The sequence below is a fragment of the Misgurnus anguillicaudatus genome, chromosome 21 (assembly GCF_027580225.2).
Source record: "Misgurnus anguillicaudatus chromosome 21, ASM2758022v2, whole genome shotgun sequence".
In the NCBI taxonomy this organism is placed as follows: domain Eukaryota; kingdom Metazoa; phylum Chordata; class Actinopteri; order Cypriniformes; family Cobitidae; genus Misgurnus; species Misgurnus anguillicaudatus.
In genome coordinates this window covers 26,401,817-26,426,766 of record NC_073357.2, presented here as the reverse complement: position 1 = coordinate 26,426,766, position 24,950 = coordinate 26,401,817, and the positions used below count along the sequence as shown (strand labels likewise).

At 36.1% G+C, this 24,950-nt stretch overlaps 3 protein-coding genes and 1 long non-coding RNA gene across 12 annotated transcripts in view; 3 read left to right on the top strand and 1 right to left on the bottom strand.

Moving 5' to 3' along the window:
- Positions 1-1,053: 1,053 nt before the first annotated feature.
- Positions 1,054-5,248, bottom strand: rab39bb (RAB39B, member RAS oncogene family b). The gene is made up of 3 exons (XM_055199320.2): positions 4,619-5,248; positions 2,822-3,048; positions 1,054-2,008 (listed from the first exon to the last, which is right to left on the bottom strand). Exons 2-3 carry the CDS (start codon positions 3,034-3,036, stop codon positions 1,582-1,584), a joined length of 642 nt encoding a protein of 213 aa, XP_055055295.1. The 5' UTR covers positions 3,037-3,048; positions 4,619-5,248; the 3' UTR covers positions 1,054-1,581.
- Positions 5,249-5,402: 154 nt separating this feature from the next.
- Positions 5,403-9,919, top strand: LOC129440153 (ras-related protein Rab-38). 2 transcript variants are annotated; one of them, XM_055199307.2, is made up of 4 exons: positions 5,403-5,647; positions 5,784-5,981; positions 9,151-9,431; positions 9,531-9,919. In XM_055199307.2, exons 2-4 carry the CDS (start codon positions 5,789-5,791, stop codon positions 9,729-9,731), a joined length of 675 nt encoding a protein of 224 aa, XP_055055282.1. In that variant the 5' UTR covers positions 5,403-5,647; positions 5,784-5,788; the 3' UTR covers positions 9,732-9,919. The 2 variants fall into 2 exon arrangements, with proteins under 2 accessions (XP_055055282.1, XP_055055274.1); XM_055199299.2 differs by having other exon boundaries at positions 5,404-5,981.
- A 3,156-nt stretch (positions 9,920-13,075) lies between these two features.
- LOC129440150 (uncharacterized) lies at positions 13,076-16,961 on the top strand. Its single transcript, XR_012360426.1, has 3 exons — positions 13,076-13,605; positions 13,748-13,828; positions 15,998-16,961. It is a non-coding gene; the product is annotated as an uncharacterized lncRNA (long non-coding RNA).
- Positions 16,962-21,050: 4,089 nt separating this feature from the next.
- The window catches only part of LOC129440115 (phosphatidylinositol-binding clathrin assembly protein), a 73,731-nt gene continuing 69,831 nt past the window's right edge, over positions 21,051-24,950 (top strand). For 3 of the 8 annotated variants that reach the window (XM_055199241.2, XM_055199275.2, XM_055199220.2), the window contains exon 1: positions 21,052-22,425. In XM_055199241.2, coding sequence (XP_055055216.2) covers positions 22,296-22,425 — 130 coding nt within the window. In that variant the 5' untranslated portion in view covers positions 21,052-22,295. Of the gene's footprint in view, positions 22,426-24,950 lie in introns of all 8 variants that reach the window. The other 5 variants (XM_055199258.2, XM_055199250.2, XM_055199226.2 and 2 more) reach the window with 4 other exon arrangements.

The following is a 24,950-nucleotide window of genomic DNA, read 5'->3' as shown; positions in this document are numbered from 1 at the left end:
TCGCGATGTCAGCCTGTGCGATTATATGACAGCAAAATGTTGCAATTATATTAAATAAATAAATGTGTGGACTTGTTAACACAAACTTTCTGATAACAGTTTGATGATTTTCCTTGCTGTTTAAAAAAGAAAGAAAAACGAACAAAAAAGGCAGTGCACGTGATGTGCGTCGTCACTTGTGTGTGCGCAGCGCGGAAATACCAGAGCGAAGATGGATGCAGAGGAGATTGACAGTTATCTGGTAGCTGAAAAAAAACCTCTATGTCTGTTGTATGGCGGTATTTTGGATTTAGGATTACTGACACTGAGCAGTTGCTATGTCACGTGGCAATACGAAAACATTTCTTGTTTTACAAATACACATTTTAGCATTATTACTAAACTGTGTGTGGATTTTCCTTAAAATCCATCAAGTTGACTCATGATACCATTTATTATAATCGCAACCGCACATCGCAATATTAGCATCAATAACCGCAATGGGAAAATTACCCAAATTGTGCAGCCCTAGTTGTTGGTTAGGCTTATTTTTTCTGATATTTAATTACACATAATTTATGATAAATTTATTGATATTATAAGATGTCATCAAACCAAACCCCCCTGGCATCTTTATAGGGCCCCCAGTTTGAAGCCCCTGCCTATGGTACCTCCAAGCTACATATCTAAATGGTACCTATTGGCCTTTTTAAAATACCGTCCCAGTGACAAAAAGCTACAACTTCTGTCCTTTTTCTTCTGAGTATGTATTAAAAATGTTCTACCTCTGTGTTAATTCACTAAACTAAAAAAGAGATTCTGAAAGTTCAAATTTTGGTTCCCTAAAGAACATTTCAATCAATGTTTCAGAAATTAATTATTTTTTTCCTTTTTTTGAAAACAAGTACCATTTGTGCATGTTGTGGATGTTAAAGGTACCTTATGGACCGTATCAACTAAGAACATTTTAGGAACTATCATACAACTTGTGTGACAATTATCTAAACCATTTTGAGAGCTGAAAATTTAAGTTGTGTAGCCATGAATATATATAAAAAATTACAGGTCAGATGTCAGTTCTTTATATTGCATTTTTTCCTCTCTTGTCATTGTCCTTAAAGTCAATAATCAAACAATCCACACATCAAACAATCAAAGTGTTCATGTCTAAGATCTTCAAGTCCCAAACATGAATAGGTATCCCAGCTTTGTCAGTGAACTCATGTACAACTCCCCTGAAGACACCCGGAACAGATTTGGTCCCAGATACAAGTGTTGTCTGAAGCAAACATCTTCACTTTTGAAAGTTGAACTTTCGTGTCTCAATATGAATAACGGATGGGCTGATACAGTTAAAGTGCAGTTTGGCCATTCTTTATGTGGGCGTCAAAAAGAAAATGTATTAACCATTCAGACTACAGGAATCTGTTTGGCCATAAAGTCGTGTGATTAGGGATATGAGCAAAATAGTACAGAAAAGGATAAATAGAGCACAGTGGGTCTTTAGGCATTCAACAGGCATAAAAGTGGCAATGATGAAGACTGATCCTGTGATTGGAGGAAGCGGTATGTTTGAAAGCTAACACGGCGGTGATTGCTGATTCAACAGAAGCAACGGCGGTCACCCTTTGTCACTTCTTCTGAAGAATGCACCACATTTGGTACAAAGCCACTCTTCACTCCTTCCCAGCCTTCCTGGATGGTAATCTCCCCATTCTTAACTAACTCAAATATATCCTGTGTTAGCTCTGTGAATGCTCTCTCCACGTTAATAGCATCACGTGCCGAAGTCTCCACGTAGCGCATGCCGTACGCCGCTGCAAGCTTCTCGGCTTCTTGGCGGCTTACCTGCCGCTGTGGTTCCAAATCGCATTTGTGGCCGACCAACAAAAAGACGATGCTGTGGGGCTGGACGTGGCTACGGGCCTCCTCTAGCCACTCGTGAACATTCTGGAAGGAGCGCCGGTTTGTTATGTCAAAGAGCAGCAAACCTCCAACAGAGTTACGGTAGTAAGCTCTAGTAATAGACCTAAAGAGGACATAACAAAATCAGTGAATGATATAGAAAAGGTCTGTAGGAGGAACTGTTTTAGATGGTTACATGGGAGGGAGTTTCATGGACTTTCATGGAGATTGCTTGTATTAGAGGATAGAAATTAAAAGAAACTGTAGAGATTAAAACAGGACAAAAAAATTGGTGAAGGAGCAGTAAAAGATAGAAAATTAAATTAAATTAAATTAAATTAAATTAAATTAAATTAAATTAAATTAAATTAAATTAAATTAAATTAAATTAAATTAAATTAAATTAAATTAAATTAAATTAAATTAAATTAAATTAAGACTTATCTCCATAAGTCTGTCAAAAATGCCATTTAAAGGGACACTCCACTAGAGTTAAACATTAGATTTTTACTGTTTTGGAATCCATTTAGCTGATCTCCGGGTCTGGCGGTAACGCTTTTAGCATAGCTTAGCATAATCCATTGAATCTTAGTAGACAATTTAGCATCGCGCTCAAAAATAACCAAAGCGTTTTCGATATTTTTCCTATTTAAAACTTGACTCTTCTGTAGTTACATCGTGTACTAAGACCAACGGAAAAATAAAAGTTGTGGTAACTTTCAATAGCAAGGTACTATTTTCGGGCACTGCGTAATATCATCATCAGTGTGTACATTTTAGTGGCATCTAGTGGTGATGTTGCAAATTGCAACCAACGGCTCAGTCCACGGCTCAACCCTCACATTTAAAACGCACAGAAAAGCTACGGCAGCCACCACAGGACAAACATATCATCGTTGGAGAAAACTTAGTAAAAAAGTGTGCGGCCTTGCAATACCTGAAGCGCTCCTGTCCGGCTGTATCCCAAATCTGTAATTTAACCCGCTTCCCAGGTTCAATCTCCACCAAGCGAGAGAAAAAATCCACCCCGACAGTCGGATCTGACACCTGTGCAAAGCGGCCCTCTGTGAATCGTCTTATTAAACATGATTTTCCAACAGTGGAGTCCCCAATGACAATCAGTCGAAACTGGTAAAGCCAAATTGCCTCCATGACTACTCCGGTCTGTTAAAGGAAAAAAGCACATTTTAAAAAGTTGTTGCTGCGATGGTACCTTTTTAAAAAGTCCTGATATGTACCATTCTGGTGTATATATGTATATATATGTACCTTTTAGGTACAAAAGTGAACTTTTTTGAAAAGCCCCAATGGCAACGTTTGTATCTTCTTGTACCTTTATTTCTGAGAGTGTGGGTAACATTTTACAGAGAGGTTGTATAGTATTTGTCAACATTAGTATGCATAAGCTAAAAGGAAATAACAATGAGCAATATAGCTTTTGAGCATTTATTAATCTTTTTAATCTGTTTATTTTGCATTATTAATAATGTTAACAGTTAGCTTACAACTTTTTTTATTTTTAAAAATGTATTAGTAAATGCTGAAATTAACAGCTAAGATTAATAAATGCTGTAGAAATACTCCTCATTGTTAGTTTATGTTAGCTAATGCATAGCCTAACTAATGTTAACAACCTTGAAAGTTTTACCAATTTATGTCATACTGCATTTCAAATAAGAAACAGTCACTCTAAAAACAAACAATGCTATATAGCACCAAAAGTGGTTCTTTGCTCGTAATCATAGAAGAACCGTTTTTAGTGCCATATAGCACCAGTGAAGCACCTGTAGAACCAAATAGGGGCCATATAGCACCACATATGGTTCTACATAGCACTATTTGGTTCTACACAGGTGCTTCACTGGTGCTTCACCGGTGCTATATGGCACTAAAAACGGTTCTTCTATGATTATGAGCAAAGAACCACTTTTGGTGCTATATAGCACCGTTTGTTTTTAGAGTGTACAGTAGTAAAGATCACTTTAAATCTTTTGTAAGAAGAGTTACATAAGCATTAGAAAATAGCATAAACATAGCATAACATCTTAACAAAAAAAAAACTTAAGTGTAAACACATACACTGTAAAAAATGTCTGTAGAAATTACAGTATTAATGGGTATTACTGGCAACTAGCTGCCAGTAACTTACTGTAGATTTTACATTTATGTTATTTACTGGCAACATTTTGTTCAAAGTTAAAAGAACATGAAACATTTTCAGACTTTATCTTCTACAGTAAGTTACTGGCAACCAGCTGCATAATTACAGCAAATTTTTTACAGTGTAGTGTAAACATTAAGGGGTTTATTGCATCCATGGCTTGCAACCTGGCTTTAGGATGTAAGGTAGTAACTGATGGTTATTGTATACACTTCCTTATTGCTATTTAAAGGCATCCCTGACACAGCAGTATCACATTTTTTCTTTATTCATAATAAATAATTTTATTCATGCATTTATTTCTGTGTATATGTTCTTAGACATATGCAATTTAATGATAATAAAACCTTTATGGCAGTTATCACGATCCAGTGTGTAATGTCTGTTCGATTTGATGCTTTCTTGATTAGGAGGGTAGCCTATGGCTATCGACTATTTTTGCAATCAGACTGCTATTGTTTTCTGTTTTAAATTGACAAAATATTGTTTAGTAACCATTCTCTATTTTGTGTATACAGGCGCAACCACCACGCTTTATGAGTATATGCAGATGCTTTATTCGGTACTACTTACATTGTTGTTTGTTCGGCTCAGTGGTGGCAAACAGCAGATTCCATAGTCGTATAAGAGTTTAAACCTCTTAAGAAAACGATGGAAGAAATGTCAGACTTAACTATTCACATAATAAATCAAACTAGCCGAATTATAAAATAAACATCCGTCTTAAGACAAAAACAAACAGGTGCAAACTGCGCCGCGTAGGCGGTCTCTTTTCCTTGGTAAAAGATGAGTCGGCGTGAAGTTGAAATTGTCTGTGTCTAGATTAAAGTCGCACAAAAGTCAAAGATTCTTTATGTCTGACATGTGTACATCCACCATCTAAAAGATTTAGAAATGTTTGGGTGTTTTGTGCTGATGAAATGGAAGCGACACGAGCAGCATCATATTCCCTGACTCATCCCGCATCAGCACCAGTACCACAATCATCCTAATAGCAGCGACAAACAAACGCGCGTGAACATTATAAAGACAAGTTAACCTAAAACATCAAATATTTTCTGTATGTTTAGATTGTGCTATACAGCAACTAAGTTAGTTACACAAATCGACTATTTTGTATTTACTTCCAAATTAACTGTTTCTTCATGTAGCATTGTTTTCATGTATCCACTTTGTGAAAGATGTTTTGATTACTATAAGTTAACAATTTTTGCTTCCGAGAACGGTTAAATTTTTCGTTATTTAAGTTCCTAAAAATAACCAAACGGAAACTGAATGCAAACGTTTGTGTTCATTTCTGTACATGCGCTCCATATTAGAAGTGTTACGAGCAGGCAACCGAATATGGGAGTTGTAGTTTATTCTCTATGCCTATAATCCAACGCAATCTCCGTTAATGTACAAAATTTGATTCAGTAGTTCAGTTGGACTTTTAAGGATGTCTCGTTGTTTAGTTTAAAAGCCGTGGTATTGTTCACGGCGTGACGAAGAGTTGTCAACAGGCAAATTGCGAAGCTTCTCACCTCAGAAGAAACAGCTTAGGCTATGAAAAAGAGCTGCAAAACTTGACAGCATTCAGACACGCACCCACAATACCACAGCGTATGTTTGACAGTTTAGATTGTATCGGAGACAACAAAAATGTAGAAAATTCTGCGTATAGGCCTTGTTTAGCAGAAACATCTTTATTGTTTGATAAAAAAACAATTATTTTGGACTTCAACTTAAATTTATTCAGCTGAAATGCAGCAGGAGCGGTTACTCAAAGTCCTTGTCATTGGAGATCTAGGTGTGGGGAAAACGTCGATAATAAAGCGTTACGTCCATCAGGTTTTTTCTCAACATTACCGCGCTACTATCGGTGTTGACTTTGCTCTCAAAGTCTTGAATTGGGATCACCAGACCGTCATACGACTGCAGCTTTGGGACATTGCGGGTGAGTATCCAGAACTTTTCTTGCAGTTGCAATTTGTGTAATTATATGTCTGTAATTTTTTGTAAATTACAAAACAAAATGATTGAGTTCTAACGTCATTAAATAAAATGTTTCTAAAAAGGGTTCTTCAAAGTGATGCTACAGCATAAAAAAACCAGTTTGGTTTCAAATACCCTTTAGTTTCATTTTTTATGGTTCTGTTGATGCTAAAGGTTCTTTATGAAACCATACTGCCTAACAAAGCTTTTGTAAACTTTATATTTAAAGGTGTCACTTTATAGATAAATACCCTCATGATGATAGACTTACAGAGATGACATTTAATAATCGTACTTTCAAAATGAATTTGTCAACATTTCGTTGAACTTCATAAAAGGTTTATGGGTTAGTTCACCCAAAAATTGAGTCATCATTTACTCAACCTGTGGCTGGTTGCATAAACCTTTAAGACTAGTCTTAAAAGTTAGTCATGAATTTTTTTCTTCAAGACTGATCATAACTGTTTTAAGTATGTTACATAGAAAGGTAGATTGTTCTAATTTAAATCCAAATAATAAGACTGATTAGCCCTAACTAATTGCTAGTTAGTTAGACTCTTTCTTAAGATGCAGTCTTATTGTCACGGCTATGTTGGTTGCTTGACCGGACACTGCGGATGTTGTTCAAACCTGTATGATTTCTGTTGAACACAAAAGAAGATATTTTGATTATTGACTGCTATAGTAGGAAAAACAAATATTATGGAAGTGAATGGGTACTGTCAACTGTGCGCTCATCATATATCAAAATATCTTCTTTTGTGTTCAACAAAATAAAGAAACACATACAGGTTTAGAGGGTGAGTAAAGTGTCATTTTTGGGTGAACTGTCCCTTAAAGGCGAGGTGCATGATTTTTGAAAAAGACTTTGAAAAAGGGAGTTGGGCCGAGTACCACACCAGGCCCGGCTCCAGATATGAGATGAAAGGTGGGCCGGTTGGATTGGGGGGGGTGTCTATAGTTTTAATATCATATATTTAAGACAATTGTTAGGGTTGTTTATTATTGTTGCGTTTATGTTTTATATATATATATATATATATATATATATATATATATATATATATATATATATATATATATAAATATATATATATATATATATATATATATATATATATATATATATATATATATATATATATATATATATATATATATATATATATAAATGGTCAACATGTTTATTTTTACATTCTCTCTTTTTTGCATTTGTAATATTTTTCTACCCCTCAACAGATCTTGTATCAATTAAAGGAGCATTTCACCCGTAGAAACATTAATCTTTATTGAAAGTGCGTCATATTTGTAGTCGAAATGTAACATACATTTCGAATTTGGTGCCTATTTGAATGAGAAAAGGGGTGTTTGTAGTCTCACCCCTCTACAAAGATATTGGACTTTCTGCTTTCAGTGATGCAAAATGATGATTTTTACATAATTGAAAGAAGGAAGTGCAACACTAAAATCTGTATTTCTCCGGTCTCAGCGAAAACTGAGGAAATGATGCACGACCATTCAAAAACATGACTGGGGTTCTAACTATACAAAGCTTAACGTACGTAACTTTAGATTTGATAAAAGGGGCAGTTCTTTTAAAATAACTATTTACATCAACTAATACAAACTTGTTACAAACTTAATTTTATGTGAAATGCTGTTTTTCTTAAGAATTATTCTCACGTCTGGTAATATAGTATAACATTACAGATTTTTGGCCAAAAGATTGGCTGGTATGTGGTTTGGGACCAGGGTGGGCCAAGCCTCTGATTGGGTGGGCCAGGCCCACTCTGTCCCCCCCTTGGACTCGGGCCGGCTTGCAGCAAATCAGCAGTGAGGGGCATGTCTACTAACCGACATCTTGCCTGGGTTGCATATTTGTGGGGCGGGTCTATCAAAAAAAGGTCCAGATTGGGGCGTGTTTGTTTAGGTGATTTCAAATATTAACATTGGCTTTCAGAGATCATGCACCCCGCATTTAAAGTATCTATTAAACTTTTAAATTAATTTTTTTTTTTGCTGTTATTTTATGCTACCTTCATGTACATACATTTGCACATACTGAGCAATTTATGGAATACTAATTTAATAGATTAGTTCTGGTCCATTTAAATTTTATAACACTGACACGATTGACTATTCACAGCAGAAATAACCATGCACCAAAAAGGCATAATTGTTGTCCTTTACCAAAAAAGTAATAGCACATTCTGCAGACAAACAGAAACAGATTGACAATATTATACTGGAGTAATGTCTGTAGCACTCTGCATGCATGCCCGTGATAATGTCATTAAATACGCTCCTTGGGGTGCTTTGTTCAGGATTTTTCTTGTTCGCGGACGATGTGGTTGTGAGCTCACAAGGGTATGAATCGCTCTCTCTGTTTATGCTCAGATTAAACTAAAGCACAGGGATAGGAATGTGTGTCTCGTGTTAAAATTCACAAATCACGTGCTTGTTGGACTCATGTGAGAGACCTCACATGGCCTACTGGCAGCATTTAAAAATACTTTGCTCCCAGCACAAACACACAAAATACACACCAGCTCCAAGAAATAAAGATTCTCACTAATATGAGTGATAGATTGAGAAACTTTGCATGCATGCTTACTCCACTAATTCTGTGAAAAGTAGTATGTAAGTGTTTGTAGAGATGCAATCTTGATAAGATTAAATATGACTGGAATAAATGAAGAGTTTCGTAGCAAAACGAGATAACCACCGTTTTTTTAATTGTTCAGAAATCTCGTTTTTTGGTTGTGCATTCCAATTAATTTCAATGCAACTGCAGTTGGTTTGTTTTGATTTAAACCTTCATAACTTAAAAAATACAGCTAAGTAGCACCATAAAACAACATAATAACATGATAACATAATAATAAACATGTTTTGACAAAAATGTTAAAAAATGGATTTATCTCGTTTTGCAACGAAACTCTTCAAATATTTATGTCAGCAAAGTTACTGAATGCAATATCATTATTAATGTAATTTCCCCCGAACTTGGATGAAGCCCAGGAAACTGGAGGATATACAGTCTCATCCCTTAATACAATAAAGGGAAACAAATAATTTGCAGTATGTGACAAATTACACAAAACGCTCTTCCATCACTCTTTCTTTCTTAGGACAAGAGAGGTATGGCAACATGACACGTGTGTATTACCGAGAGGCTGTAGGTGCGCTGGTGGTTTTCGACATGACGCGCTCCTCCACCTTTCAAGCTGTATTGAAATGGAAAAAGGATCTTGATTCCAAAGTTGCACTTGGCAACGGACGGCCTCTGCCAGCTGTTCTGTTGGCCAACAAGTTTGATCAGAATTCATATGGTTTATGTTCAAAATTGCCAAAACTTGATAGTTTTTCAAGGGACCATGGTTTTGTGGGTTGGTTTGAGACATCTGCCAAGGTACATAATATAAACCATAACTTTTTATCATCTTCATGATCCATTATTCAACTAGCTGCACATTTCTACTCATGCTCACCCTTCTTCTCTTTTTCACAGGACAACACAAACATTGATGCAGCCATCATGTGTCTTGTCAAAAATATAATGGCCATTGACGTGGAGGACATTCCTGTGGATTCAGACTCCAGTGTACTGGTCCTGCCTGCCTTTGATTATAACCTGCGAGAGCGCAGTAGCCCTAGCTGCTCTGTCTGCACCAAATTCCACTCTAGTAGAAAACCTCACAGTGAATTATAGAGAGAGAGACGGTTATAGAGAAAACAGAAAAAGACAAAACGGTCACACCCTTTGTTCGGCCTAGTTTTTGCTGAACTAAGCCTTTGTGGGAAAGACAAGACATAACATTCAACGTTACATCCTAACATTTCTCGAATCAGCCTCAAAACCAAGATACAAAATTGCATATTACTTATTGCTTTTGATGTTTTTAAAGGCGGGGTGCATGATCTCTGAAAGCCAATGTTGACATTTGAAATCACCTAAACAAACACAGACCCATGCCACACATACGCAACCCAGGCAACGATGTTGGTTAGTAGACATGCCCAAGTTACATGCTACAAGTCAGTGGTGGCTCGTGACTGCTCATCCGAGGGGCACTAATTCAAAATAGGTGTTTGGAGTGTCATGTGGTTCCTTTTTTAAAAATGTGTTTTGTGCGTCGAGAGATCTTGTGTGCATCACATGTTATGTCAAAATGGGTGCCTGCTGCACACGCGTCAAAACCATTTATGATAAAAGAGATGCCCACGTTCACAAAATAGACGCAAGACACTCCTTTAATAGTAAACATTGATTACACATGAGATTATGCGAGTATCTGGCAAATGCGAGCGTCGAGCGTCTCTTTTATTATAAACCCTTTGGATGCGTCTGCGGCGGGCACTTATTTTGACAAGACACGTGAGATCTCTTGATGCGCAGAACACATATTTGGAAAAAGGAACCACACATATGACGGGCTACATACATGTTGTGACGAACTACGCATCGAGCGCCCTCGAGAAAATAAGTCATCGGCCGCCACTGCTACAAGTGTGTTTTGGTGCTCGACTCCCTTTTCCAAAGTGTTTTTCAAAAATCATGCACCCCGCCTTTAAATGTAAAAACCACGTAAACGTCATAAGTAGACCAGACAACAGTATAAAGCAATAAAAATGCAGATACATTTACATGTGCCAAAACTAACGATGTCATCAATAAACATGCACCATTTTCCCAGAGTTTTAAAAACTTTTTTAAAGTTTAAGACTTAAAAAGTAAGGGTTCTTGTGGTTTACTTCTCAAGAACAGCAATGTGTGCACATTTGCCTCAGATTTGTTTGACTTTATTTTAAATGGCTTTAATGCTGTCCCTGACAAGATCAAGTACACTTATCAGATATAGGGAGGCTGGGCTAATTGTCACAAAAGTTGCAGAATATGTGGAGCCACAATTCTAATAACACAATTTCTTATTGCTTATTTTCTCTTTAGATATTTTGTTTGTTCATTTTGAAACCTACCAAAGTAGAATTTTTTTGTGTAGTCTTGCCTAAACAAGACAATATACTCTGATAAAAGAAACCAAGCAGTTTTATTTTTAATTTTCTATGATGTTTCATAGCAGGATTCAACATTAATAATGTATTCTATATGGTACTGTATGTGATTGTGTGTACACTTTGTTTTTAAATTATGCAATAGTGGTGTAAATGTTCAATGCTTTTTTAGCCAAGACTTTAAGTGAAATGTTCGCTCCAGTAAACAATAACAGTAGTCCCATAAAGACTGCTATGTTTTTTAGTTACTGATGTTTGCAATTTTAGGGCATATTGGTTAATAATTATGTATTTTCTTTTATTTTTTTATATGTATATATTGTGAGATCCCAGATGGTGGGGATGATCATAAATAAAATTCAACGATAAGGCATCACGTGCCAACATTATATTTAATTAAATAATTAGCAGGGGACTGCATGTGAAATTGGGAAATTAACCCTTGTGCATCAATTAAAAAAAGTTACACATAGATTCATAGGGGGAAAAAATGTCCATGTCCAAAAAGAGTCATATTATAGATTTATATTTTTTTCCACTTTCACTGATGTCCTTTTTTTTAACCAGCATCAGCTCTAATCACAATGACCAAACATTCATTAATTTTCGGAATTTTAACCCTTTAAATGCTGTTTTTTATGAAAAAAAGAATTTTTTTAATTATTTTCAATTAACTAAATTCTAAGCAGATTTTTTTCTTTGATTATTACAGCCTTGGAAATGTCAATGATTAACATCAACATTAATTTTTCTGCATTCATATTTTTTATGCAGTATCAGATTTTAAAAACAAGTTACCTCTCAGGTCCATACAGCATTTACATAATGCCACTGTTGTTTTTTATGAAAAAAAACGACACCTCATTTGCAGAGGTTGTAGTCTTGTGATTTCCAGTACAATATATATTTTTTTCATTCAAACTGTTCACACACACACACACACACACACACACACACACACACACACACACACACACACACACACACACACACACACACACACACACACACACACAATTATAGCTTCATATTTTATCTAATTGGATAAGCCGAAAACAGCAGAAAACAATTTGCTTTATATGCCAAAGATAAAAAATGGCACCATCTGGTAAAAAATAGTAAAAATTTAAATTTTGAAGCCTTGCCAACAGAATGAAAGCCTGTTAACAAAGATTGCATAATTTTATAGATGAATGGCACCGGGATTAAAAATTGCAGTTTTAATGGGTTTCAATGGGGACATTTTTGTCCAAAAGGTCCTGAAAGTATTTTGTGTACCTAGTAGAATTTTTTTTTTTTAAAGGAAATTAAGGTGAAATATTAAAATTCCAATAAAAATACACACCTGTGGCAAATTTTATGCAGTTAGCATTAACGCAGGGAAAGTTATAAAAAACAAAACAAAACTGAAAAAGCCAAAAATGTCCTCAAGGGTGCACAATTAACAGGTAAATACAAAGTGTTATGTTTTGCGTCCGTGCCTATGCCAAAATTAAAGCATTAGGTGTGTCGACTGAATGCACGTGACGGGTATGTAAATATGTCCATGCAGTTGCGCGCGCGTTTTATGTAATCATGACCCATGCTTACTGTCTGCCAGCAGAGCAAATTTTCACTCATTTCCCTGCCTTTTACTCGCTAGGATCTTTCTCCAGCTCCGCCCATTCATGCCTCATCGCCCATAATTTAGGCATCCTCACAGCTGCTTTCTATTAATAGGCTAGCATCACTGTTGACACGATATAATATGTTTTCGGATATGCAATTATCTATAGCCACTGCTGCCTGCATATTATGGCCACACAATGTTTATAATCTCACAGAACAGTAACAATTACTTTCTTTTTTATGATTTGGATTGCTATCATATCCACAATCTTTTCGCTGCTTCTCCCATATAGGTAAGTATGAAGCATGTCTAGAAGTGACCTTTTCTTAAACCTACTTTTATTAAGGCATGGTGCTAAAGGTATTTGTGTAATCTGTGGCAATGTATTAAAATATAAATCCCACACCACAACAAAGAAGAAAACCTAAATGCCATTAGGTAGGCTATATAATAAAACCAAAGTTTTTTTTCTTATGTTAAGATTTTAAGTGTTAAAGCTCGAAGCATTTGAGAGAAAGAGAGAGACAATGGCACATTTTATCGTTTGAAAATGGGAGTGAGTTGGAGGGGATAATGATAGATTAGAGAGCATCGCATTCAACCTCGACTTCATCTCACACATACAGAAGTACAGAAGTGCCGTACATTCAGCCTTGTGCAATAATTATAGGTCTGAGAGCATCCATACAGGATATATTGCACTGTATAGCAACGCGAATAAAGGACAAATATTGTGACATTTGGTCGTCTACAGCAGAAGGTGACAGCGTTACGATGCGTTGCCATCACCGTGTGATCAAAGCTCTTAAAGTGCGTGTTGGACAGAAAGGTGTTACTATCTTTTCACTGTTGTTGAGGATAGTGGCAGAATAACGACCGGAGAGTCCAATCGTCATTTACAAATACCTGAGAGAGGACAGTGAAGATGTTTTCCAGAAAATCACGTTCCTACTGAGAGTTGGTAAGATAATTTTTTAAAGACGTTTAGTCTTTGAAAACAATCAGAAGTGGACCATTAATTTTAAATTATCAAAAATAAGTATTTATTTTTAAAGAAGTAGCTGTATCTATTTTTAAAAGTCACTTCTGTTTTCTTTGGAAAGGCTACAGCATCAGTGAACTCCACAGTATGGAGTGGATAGGGGCAGAATTGCTGTTGCTTTTAATTTTCCCGTTAAATTCAGGTAGGTTAAGATACTGTATATGTTTATCTTTTATGTTTTTGTATTCTGAAACTGAAAAGGCTGCCAGTCTCTCCCTTTGCTTTTTTAAAATAACTTAATATTATTAATAATTAGTAGTGTGTTGTATCTGCAAAGATTAATCGCGATTAATCGCATACAAAATAAAAGTGGATTTTTGCCTAATATGTGTGTGTACTGTGTGTAATTATTATGTATATTTAAACACATACACATTTTTTAATTAATATTATTATTGCTATTACTACTAATACTTATTATTTATATTATTTTATTTTTTTAATCTTCTTCCTGATCCTTCACTCTCCCCCTAAGTCCGGATGAAATTAGTATTTTTGTTAATTTGTTTATCATTACTATTATTGCTATCTGTCGTTTCATATTAATATAATTTTTCATTATTCTTACTGGTTGGAATGTATGCTTTGTGGATCTATGTATTTGCATTTTGCATTTCACTTCTAATCTGTAAATATTGTAGTTGTCTGTTTGCAAAAAAAAAAAAAAAATATATATATATATATATATATATATATATATATATATATTTTTTTTTTTTTTTTTTTTCTCGTTGCAAAACGAGATAACCACCATTTTTTTAATTGTTCAGAAATCTTGTTTTTTGGTTGTGCATTCCAATTAATTTCAATTCAACTGCAGTTGGTTTGTTTTGATTTAAACATTCATAACTTAAAAAATACAGCTAAGTAGCACCATAAAACAAAATAATAACTTGATAACATAATAATAAACATGTTTTGAAAAAAATGTAAAAGAAAATGAATTTATCTCGTTTTGCAACGAAACTCTTCATATATATATATATATATATATATATATATACATACACACACACACACACACACACACACACACACACACACACACACACACACACACACACACACACACACACACATATATACATATATACATATATATATACATACATACACACATACATACACACATACATACATACATGTAAATGTTTCTTTAAACATATATGAATGTGTGTATTTATATATACATAATAATTACAAACAGCACACACTTGTATATTATGTTAAAAATCACTTTTGTTTTGTATGCGATTAATCACGATTAATCTTTGCCTAACACTAATTATTAATGAGCTGTATAGCTATTGTAGTAATGTTTCTTTTTTCAGTTATTTAGCTATAGTATACACTCTAAAAACAAACGGTGCTATATAGCACCAAAAGTGGTTCTTTGCTCGTAATCATAGAAGAACCGTTTTACTGCCATATAGCACCGGTGAAGCACCAGTGAAGCACCTGTGTAGAACCATATAGTGCTTTGTAGAACCATATGTGGTGCTATAGTGGTGCTATATGGCCCCTATATGGTTCTACACAGGTGCTTCACCGGTGCTATATGGCACTAAAAACGGTTCTTCTATGATTACGATCCAAAGCAACAGTTTTGGTGCTATATAGCACTGTTTGTTTTTTTAGAGTGTACACTAAAAATATTGGTGCTAAATGGCACTAAAAACTCGTAATCATAGGGGAACCATTTTTGGTGCACCTATGAAGAACCATCCGGGAGTGATATCTCTACTGAAAAATCCAGCTTAGACCAGCATAAGCTGGTGAGTTGGTTTTAGCTGGTCTCCCAGCTTGGTTTTAGCTGGTGTTGCTGGTGAGCTGGTCTAGTAGCTGTGCTTTAGTCACTTTTTCAGCTGGTCTAGCTGGTCAGGCTGGGAGACCAGCTGACCCACCAGCTTTACCAGGCTTAGAGGACCAGCTTAGACCAGCTACTGCCACCTAAAACCAGCTACCAGCTTACGCTGGTCTTAGCTGGATTTTTCAGTAGGGATAGCACCACTATAGCGCCACATATGCTTCTACATAGCACAATATGGTTCTACACAGGTGCTACATAGGTGCTATTTGGCACTTAAAATGGTTCCCCTATGATTACGAGCCAGTGAACCACTTTTAGTGCTATTTAGCACTGTTTGTTTTTACAGTGTAGTAGGTTATCCTAGAATAATAAGGTCATAATAAGGTACAATGGTATGCAAATACAGAAAAAACATGAAAATTATGACCTTAGACTGAAATATATGGCTTAGTATCAACACTAAAGTATAAATAAACAACATGTCTCTTCTGAATGTTCCAGCCCAGAGCTCTGAACTACCAGTAATGGAGAGTGACATGTTTCCTGACTTTGCCTATCAACCTGGGCCATCATACCTGAGTCTCATTCTTTTGGCTCTTACTGTGGGTCTGTCTGGCAGTGTCTACCTGTGTTTGTTGCGATACATTTGCACAGGCTGTTGCAAGCCTGTAATCGTTAGACCTGAGGATGACAGCATGTCAGGTGTGGTGTAAAAGCCTTTACCTTGTATGTGTGGGGGGTAGGTTTATTTGTATGCTGAAACTGTTAATCATTTTGAGTAGTAGCTGGCATTGTCTGTCAGCAGTCGTTCAGTTAATTGTTGTGGCTACACAAGGCTTTGTTGTAAACAAAGTACTATGGCTGAAAAAAGGTCATGCATTCTCAGAAACAATGGTACAAGAAGGTACAAAAGTTGTTATTGGGGGGTGGTACCTTTTCAAAAAGTACACTTCTACCTAAAAGGTGCATATTGGTACCTAAAAGTTATTGGTACCTTAGAGCGAAGTTCGTCACAACATGTATGTAGCCCGTCATGTGTGTGGTACGTAATTTCAAAGGATGTGTTCTGCGAGTCGGGTGGGCTTATGTGCATCACGTGTCTTGTCAAAATAAGTGCCTGCCGCAGACGCGTCTAGAGGGTTTGTGATGGAACAGACGCTCGCGTTTGCCAGATACTCACATAATCTCATGCAAAATCAGAGTTTACTGTTAAGGGAGTGTCTTGCGTGTATTTTGTGAACGTAAACGTCTCATTGATCATAAACGGTTTTGGCGCGTGTGCGGCAGGCACTTATTTTGACGGGGCACGTGATGCACATGGTTCACATGATGCAAAAAACACATATTTTGAAAACACGAGAAACACACATGACACTCCGAACACATATTTTGGATTTGCGCTCCTCGAAAGGACAGTCATGAGCCACCACTGATCGGTACCAAAATGGTACATATTAGGACCTTTTTTTTTTTGTACCTTTTTTACTGTCTTTGGGTTTTTATATTTTTAAGAAAATGCTGTAAATCATTTGTAAAATCATTAACAAGTAATCATTCTTCTTTTGTGGGTAACAAGTTGAAGCCTCCTCTGAAGGACAACAGAATGTCAAACTTTGTATTTATAAAACATGAGTTATGTTAAGATTGATGTAGTTAACTATTATACATATATTTAATTTTATAAAAAATTTAAAGAAAAAACATTTTTTCTTGTAAACATACCCTGTTTATTAAACTAGTATGCTCTCAGAAAAAGTGATGATTTCGTTCTAGCAACTGTTGCCAGGGAGCTACCTGAATCTAGTTGCTATGGTATTAGTTCCATTTTTATACCTCTAGATGGGGCTGTTGCATAAGCTGTTTACACCAATGAGCCATTACATTATGACCACCCTTGTTCTAGAACTGCAGCAATGAGCGAACCTGGCAACCAAACAATGGTACAGGTACAGTTCATAGAGCAGTGTTTATACCACCCAATGAGTGTTTGGTGTCAGAATTGGAAAGCTAATGATTCATCTGATTTTTATTGTGAAGGCACGGCACCTTGGAACTTCAATCTCAGAAACAGCGTGCCTTGTGGGTTGTTCATGTGCCACTGTGGTGAGTATACAGTATTCCCAAAGTGGTGCACGGATGGCCAGATGACAAAGTGCAGCTCTATGGTGCCAGGGGGGTGTAGAGATGGATGCCCATTATTGACAGTGGCAGCGTAGCCGACGACTTAGCCAGGTCTCCATTCTAACTGCACGCCATCACCAACAGTGCATGAAATGGGCTCAAGATCATTGTTATTGGGCAGTGGATGGTTGGAAGAAAGTAGTCTTGTCTGAGACTTACTCCTGGTGCATCATGTTGATGGACGAGGTCAGATATGCTTATTACCAATAGGCTATGGCACCTGGATAAACTGTTGAATGAACAGGGTGTGGGTGATGTTTACTAGGGACACTTTAGGACCCGTTATCACAATTGCACCATCACCTCGCTGTGGACCAAGTGCACTTGTTCATTGCAACTGTGTTCCATAAATATTAACGCGCCATGCAGCACTGCCAGAATCATCAAGAAGTGGTTCGAAGAACATGATGGTGAATTTCTGTTAATGCCTTGGCTTCCAAATTCACATGACTTGAACCAAATTGAACATAGTGCTTCGACTTGGAAAAATGGGTTTGAGCTACATCACCACCTCCCCGCAATATACCGGAGGGCCTGCTGTTGACATGGTACCAGATACCCCAGGAAACCTATAGCCACCGCGTCAAATCAGTGCTTCGCCTCATAGCTGCTGTTTTGTAGGCTAAAGTAAGCCCTACAGGATATTACGCTGGTGGTCATAATGTATTGGCTTATCAGTGTACATCACTTACATGCTACACACAGTAGATGCTATGGAAATACTTTTGTAGATGACTGCATTGTAATTTAAACATATTAAAACTTATTGTAAATGTGTTTACTTTGTTATATGGCCTTTTAATGTTTACAACACTTATTAGCAATATTTTTATAATATTCAACTCAAAACTCAACTCAAATTTTATTTATAGAGCACTTTTAAAACAATTTATTCTTAGAAAGAATAAAATCAAAGCATAGAAAGACAATATAAAATAGATAAGACAGAAACAACACACACACGCACGCACGCACACTACTTCATTAGTGATGTGAGAAACAACAGCAATAAAAAAAAGCAATACAAAGGTTACTAAAAATTATTTTCATCTTTAAGGATTACGTCTGAGCTCACTGTGAATTTTAGCGAATTACAAAAAGGTTTTAATTTTAGGATTAATTATAATTTTTATCTTGTTTGAGTCATAAATGAACCATGAGAAAGGAAACTCTTAAAGTTGACAGATCCTAAAATGAGAAGTGTTCTGATGCTCCTCCCAAATGAAGTCAAGATTGTGGTTTTGCTTAAACCACTTCCTCATGAAGAGAGGTGTGCTGTTATTCCCCTATAGAAACATATTTCCTCTTGCTTACCTCATCCTTTTGACACAGTGTTTATTTCTTTGGACAACGTCAAGGTCATCTCATTTTTTTATCTGACATAATATAACAATGTGGTTTATAAATTGTACAAATAAAAACATAACGTCAAAATATGTTATTTTTTGATCTATTGCCCTCTGTTTTATAGCGTGTTATGGCACTTAAATGTAAATAATTTAGAAGATAATATTTAGATTTAACCCAAAACACATCTCTCATTGCACTTAATGGGCACAAAAGAAAATGAATACTTTAAAAGAAAAAACAGGATAATGTTGTTTTCGCAGTCGTGCTCTGCTTCATTTAATAAATGCCACAAAAGAGTAAAAAAAAACCCCACACAAAAGTCATTCTAGTCCTTCTTTGTAATTCATAAAAACACACAAACCTGTAGAGCATCTGACAAAGCTGGAGCAAAAGTGATGTAGTACACACAAAAACTAACACCAGTAAATCTATCTGCTTCTAACAAGCAGCTAGATGTAGATTATCCTGCAAATTACACTGCCACTTGCCACATGAGTAAATAAGTGGAAATCAAAATATTGATTTTAAATACTTTATTAGCTAATTTGTAAAGAGACAGCGAAGGGATACATTTACCATGTAAGAAGTACCGGTCAGGGAGTACCCGGATGAGCGGTGTGTTTTCAGTTTAGCAGTTATCTGGGAATAACCACTGAATTCCATTACTGACCATTGAGAACCAAATTGAGAACCAAGTATTCCAGAAAGCAACGTTTGATATACTCCTTTAGTGGCTCATGATGGAACTGCAGATGGTTAGAGAAATTGTGATTGTCACAAAGTGACGTGACATGACACAAATAAAAAAACTTTTATTTTATATTTTAAATAAGATTTTAAGGTAAATAAAAATATTTTTTCTGGTCTTATATTAACATTTGTTCACAAACGAGGTGTTAAAGTTTTAACTCCTTATTATTAACCCTTTAACTATCACCCACACATTTTTTGATGGGTGGGGAATGTAATGTGCACCTTCAAATTAATATAGCTCTGGCATTCTTTGGTTTAGAAGCCTAAATCTTGGTCGTAGTTGTTAATATAAAAAATTGTTATAGTAGTTAGTAAATTAAAATAATGCAATAAAGTATATATTTAAAAACAACACAACTGAAAAAGTCTCATGCCCTAAATGCTAAAAAAATAAAGCCATAAGCCTCAACTTTGATCCAAATTTCAAGTTACCTCAAGACTCACTTCTCATCATACAATTCATAGTCCATTTACTGTATGTTTTGTTGTATTGCTACTTGTATTGCAATTTCTTATGTAATGTATATCTGACTGTGTGATGCTATTTCTATGTAAAGCGACCTTGGGTTTGAGAAATGTGCTATATAAAATAAACGTATTATTATTATTATTATTATTAAGATAAAATGACAAAAATTAGGTTTATCTGAAACTTTTTGTAGTTTTATCAACCAAGGCCACTAGGTGTCATTGGTTTGCTGCATACTATTGCCACAAATTAATAAATCACTGTCACTGCATTATTACTAATGCAAATGAAATATGAAAACTAGGTTCTTGGAGCTTTCCAATGATATATAGTTTGTCAATATTATTTTAGGTTTATAATGTGATATGCGTGTTATAAATATGTAAAAACAAATTGGGCCCATGTGTGTGCCCGTAACATTTTAGAAATTACTCTCACTACGTTACACTTTTCGCAAAACAGTGATACAATTTAAAAAACTAGACACTTTTAGAGCTTTTCAACGATGTATAGTTTGAAAAGAAGATTATTATAGTTTTGGATTAGGATAGTAACGGTTAAATTGGTAAGGTAAGGGGTTAAAGTGTTAAAAAATATATTTGAAATATCAGAGAGTACTTTAGGTAGCTAATTTAGGTCATACAGAAGCGTCAAATATATTTCGAAACCGCAACGAGCGTACATATAGAGTGGCAATGCTATTTCCCATGAACTGCTACACTGAAGAACGCAACTCGCTCCCGTCCAATCAGAATCCAGCTCTTTGGTCACCTGACCGCAGCGAAGCCATTTTGTCCTGAGCGGCTCCGCCAGCGCATTCTTCACCAAACCGGAATAACAGAGATCTGACAGGACGAACCACAGCCTACAGAGACAGCGCCAGACAGGGGGTTTACAGCTACACCACCACTCAACCAGTCCCGACACACTCGGCGTCTCCTAGTGTCTCCACAAACGGGAACGTGTCGTGTTGGCGAACTTAACGGAGACTTTAAGCGGGACGGAAGGGTAGAGAAGCAGGCATCCGGTTAGACGCGCTGGCTCAGCGGGCTGGAGTCCAACTTGAGCTGGACACTTTCGCTCATTCTCGTCGGGATGCGCCCTGGACTTTTTTAAACTAAATTTACGTCGGTTTTTGAGATGGTGTATGAACAATGAATATTTGGTAACTCTTATCCTTGCGCTTGGTTGTTTTTGGTTAGTAACGTAGTACATTGTAATACAGGAAACCTGGAGCAGTAACGAAACCTCAGATGTGATTTATCTACTCAGCTGGCTGGGAAAATAGTTTAGTTTTGTTTACTGATCACATCAGTCCATTGTATAGATTGGCTGCACAATTTTAAAATCAGTTTCGTTTTGTTGCTAGTGTAGTTAAAGTGAGCTTTACTGCGGTTTTAAAAGCTCTTGGCCAAGTCTCTCATAGGGTTTGGTTTATGTCTATGCATATTTCTTGCCAGCAAACCTGTCTGAGTTCCTGACTGGTTAGATCATAGTGCCAGTGTAATAACAGATTTATAAAGGGAGATAAAAACAACAGAACAGATTTGATCTCAAGCTGTTCTGCTTTTCTTTTGTATATATATAGGCTGAATTTCCTATGATAGGTCTATATTGGTGAGGCTCAATCTGGCTGCCAGGTGATATTTTCTGCCTGAAACCTTTGTGCTAAGCTGACTGATAGCGATGACATTTCCCAAAAGTTGTTTTGTATCTTCAGACTTTATTATCAGTTCTTGTTGCAAATGCTGCATCAGTAATATTAGCTAACAAAAGCTCAGTTTACCCCAAAAATCAGTCACGGCATCTTCAATTGTGACAACATTTTTACTAGATATTTTTGTTAGCTAACTTTTTCCTTTTTTTTGCTACACCTAATGCCAGTTGACTAGATAAGTCAAGTTACAGTCTCAAGCTCGTTCATTAATCTAAGTTAGTCAGGTGTATTTTTTTATTAAGTCATATACTAGGTCCTGGTGAATACATACACCAGGTGAGACAAGGTCAAGTTTAGTAGTCATTAACGGATATCACAGCTGAATAAAAATGTCAGGACAGTCCATCACGGATCGCATCGCTGCGGCCCAACACAGCATGACTGGATCGGCCATCAGCAAAGCCGTCTGCAAGGCCTCAACGCATGAAGTCAGTGGACCCAAAAAGAAACACCTTGATTGTAAGTATGTCCGAAATGCTTGTCATGACTTTACGAAAAAGCTTAAAGTCTTTCCTTGCCTATCCTTAGCTGTCTGCACACCAGTGATGAATTAAGACATGTTCGTGGTGGGAATGCTGATCTGTCTCTGTTCAAAAAGCTGATGCATCTGTAATGTGCTTTGCACGTTCAATGGCTTTCCTTTCCCCTGAGTGTTTAAGCAGTCATTCTTCTATTATGATATATATGTGGTATTGCAGCATTGTTGAGGAGGTTAGGTCATTCTGGAATCAGCTTGATCTATTAATATCCAGTAGCCGCTCCTTCCTGTTTTTGTGAATGCTGTATGTCAAACTTGTCCGTCAATCTCCGGTGCGTCGTGTGGCGTACGTAAGCACGCCTCTTTTTACGTCTTGTATGATCTCTCTCTGACAGTCATGCCGAAGACGTTTTTGGTGTGGGTGCGTTGAAGGTCAGTACAGGGATGTGTTCAGTCTGCTGAACGTTGAGTCATTGATTCTTTTGAATACAACAGGATTAATTCAGAATGCAGCACGTCAGTTTCATCCTCCAAGAGCATCCAGTGCAAGAGAAAGGGTTACAAACAGAAGGGTGCTGAAGTACATGTTAAAGTTAGAAAGTGACTTGACATTCACACATCTGCTGTCTTTTACTACGATTGAATGAGGAAGGCTGCTGGTGCACCTGTAATCAGGTTACATATCAAAACCTAGCCTCCGTCTGTTCCAATTGTGAAGTAAATCTTTTTAAAATTCGCAAAAAATTAAAACAAACAAATGTGAATTAGGTGCATTTCCATCAAGTTGTTAGAGTGAATGACGGTGGTATTTGTAACCTAGTAACTAACAGTTAATAAAACAAGGCACGCTTAGGAAATACAGAAGGAGAAATGCTGAATTTTTAATGCAGGCACATTGCGACGACGTCGAGGCCCATATATGGTAAAGACAACGTCAGCTGATATAGCTAGACGATCAGTCACATGTGTTTAATTTTCCCTACGTCAGAATTTACTCTCCAAATGTGTTTTCATCTACCATTATTCGCATTACTCTTAAAAGAGCACCTATTTCATTGCTAAAAAACAACGTTATTTTGTGTATTTGGTATGCTACAATGTGTTTGTGTGGTTTATAATTAAACTAGGGCTTCAAATAGATTAAAAAAATTAATCTAGATTAATCGCATGATTTCATGAGTTAACTCGCGATTAATCGCAAATTAATTGCACATTTTTATCCGTTCTAAATTTACCCTAATTTAACACTTTTCAGGTTTTTAATACTCTAATCATATATACATATATAGATGCTTTATGCAAATGTATGTTAACAACAGCCTGTTTACATTTTTAATAGAACCATCAAGCCATTGTTTTGTATATGCATTTTCCTTTCAGAAGAATTTTCTTTCTCCATTTTTGTTTGATGCTGCATCATTTGTGACATGACTTGTGCTGGCAAATTGAGTCGGAATTAGCAAATTTTCAGAAAAATTGTTGTTCATATTGTGACATTCTCTATTAAAACATAGAACAATGCATGATTTGGGGGAATATAACAAAATATGACAGAACTACACCTGTTTGAAGTTGAAAGAGTCAGCAAAGTTAAATTACCAGAAAAATGACCATATCCATACATTAAATTACCACATCAATACCTTAAAATCACTGATAAAACTATAAGATTTAGCACACACAAAGCAAAAACATCATCAATATATGTTAAACTTTTTTTCTTTTGTTTGATTGACATTGTGACAGACTGCTTAAAATTTAAGTGATCTAATATGATGTTACACATCAGATATTTTTACCCAACAGTTAACCAAACATTTACTTAAGACATAACAGATTATAGATCCTACCTGCATGAATTCTTATCAAAACAGATATTTGTAAAACTAAAATTTTGTGTAGATGTCTATATATCCGGGTCGCGCACTCGCACGTCTGTGTGCACGCGCTTCAGATGTCAGTCAGTCAGCGTGAGGAAGATCGCTTTTGAGTCTTGTCACTCTTAATAACTCTTTAACATTAATCAGGTACCAAACTTTATCTCCCTTAATTACTCTTTTAACATCAAGCAAGTCCTGCAGTCTATTTTCTAAGTCATGCATAAAAGCGAAACCAAAATGAATTGAGACGCATCTTTGTATTAGATTAAGCATTGACAGGAACGTTACACCTCAGACGTATAAATAAAGATCATTTCAGATGTCCAACGAGCATTTAGAGCATTGGATTTGCTAGACGATTTGGTTAATGTTCTTATTTCTATGAAAACCTTTGTATCATTTGGATAGGATCCCATTTGTCTGCGTCTCTGTTCATTCAACTATGGGCTAGACCAAGGGTCAAACAGAAATTGCACGTTGCGTTAATAGCCGTTAATAAAATTAGTGGCGTTAAAATGAATTTGCGTTAACACGTTATTAACGCGTTAATTTTGACAGCCCTAAATTAAACACATTATTTTCCACATAACTTCTGACGTCCTGAAACGCACAGATTTGAAAAGCTC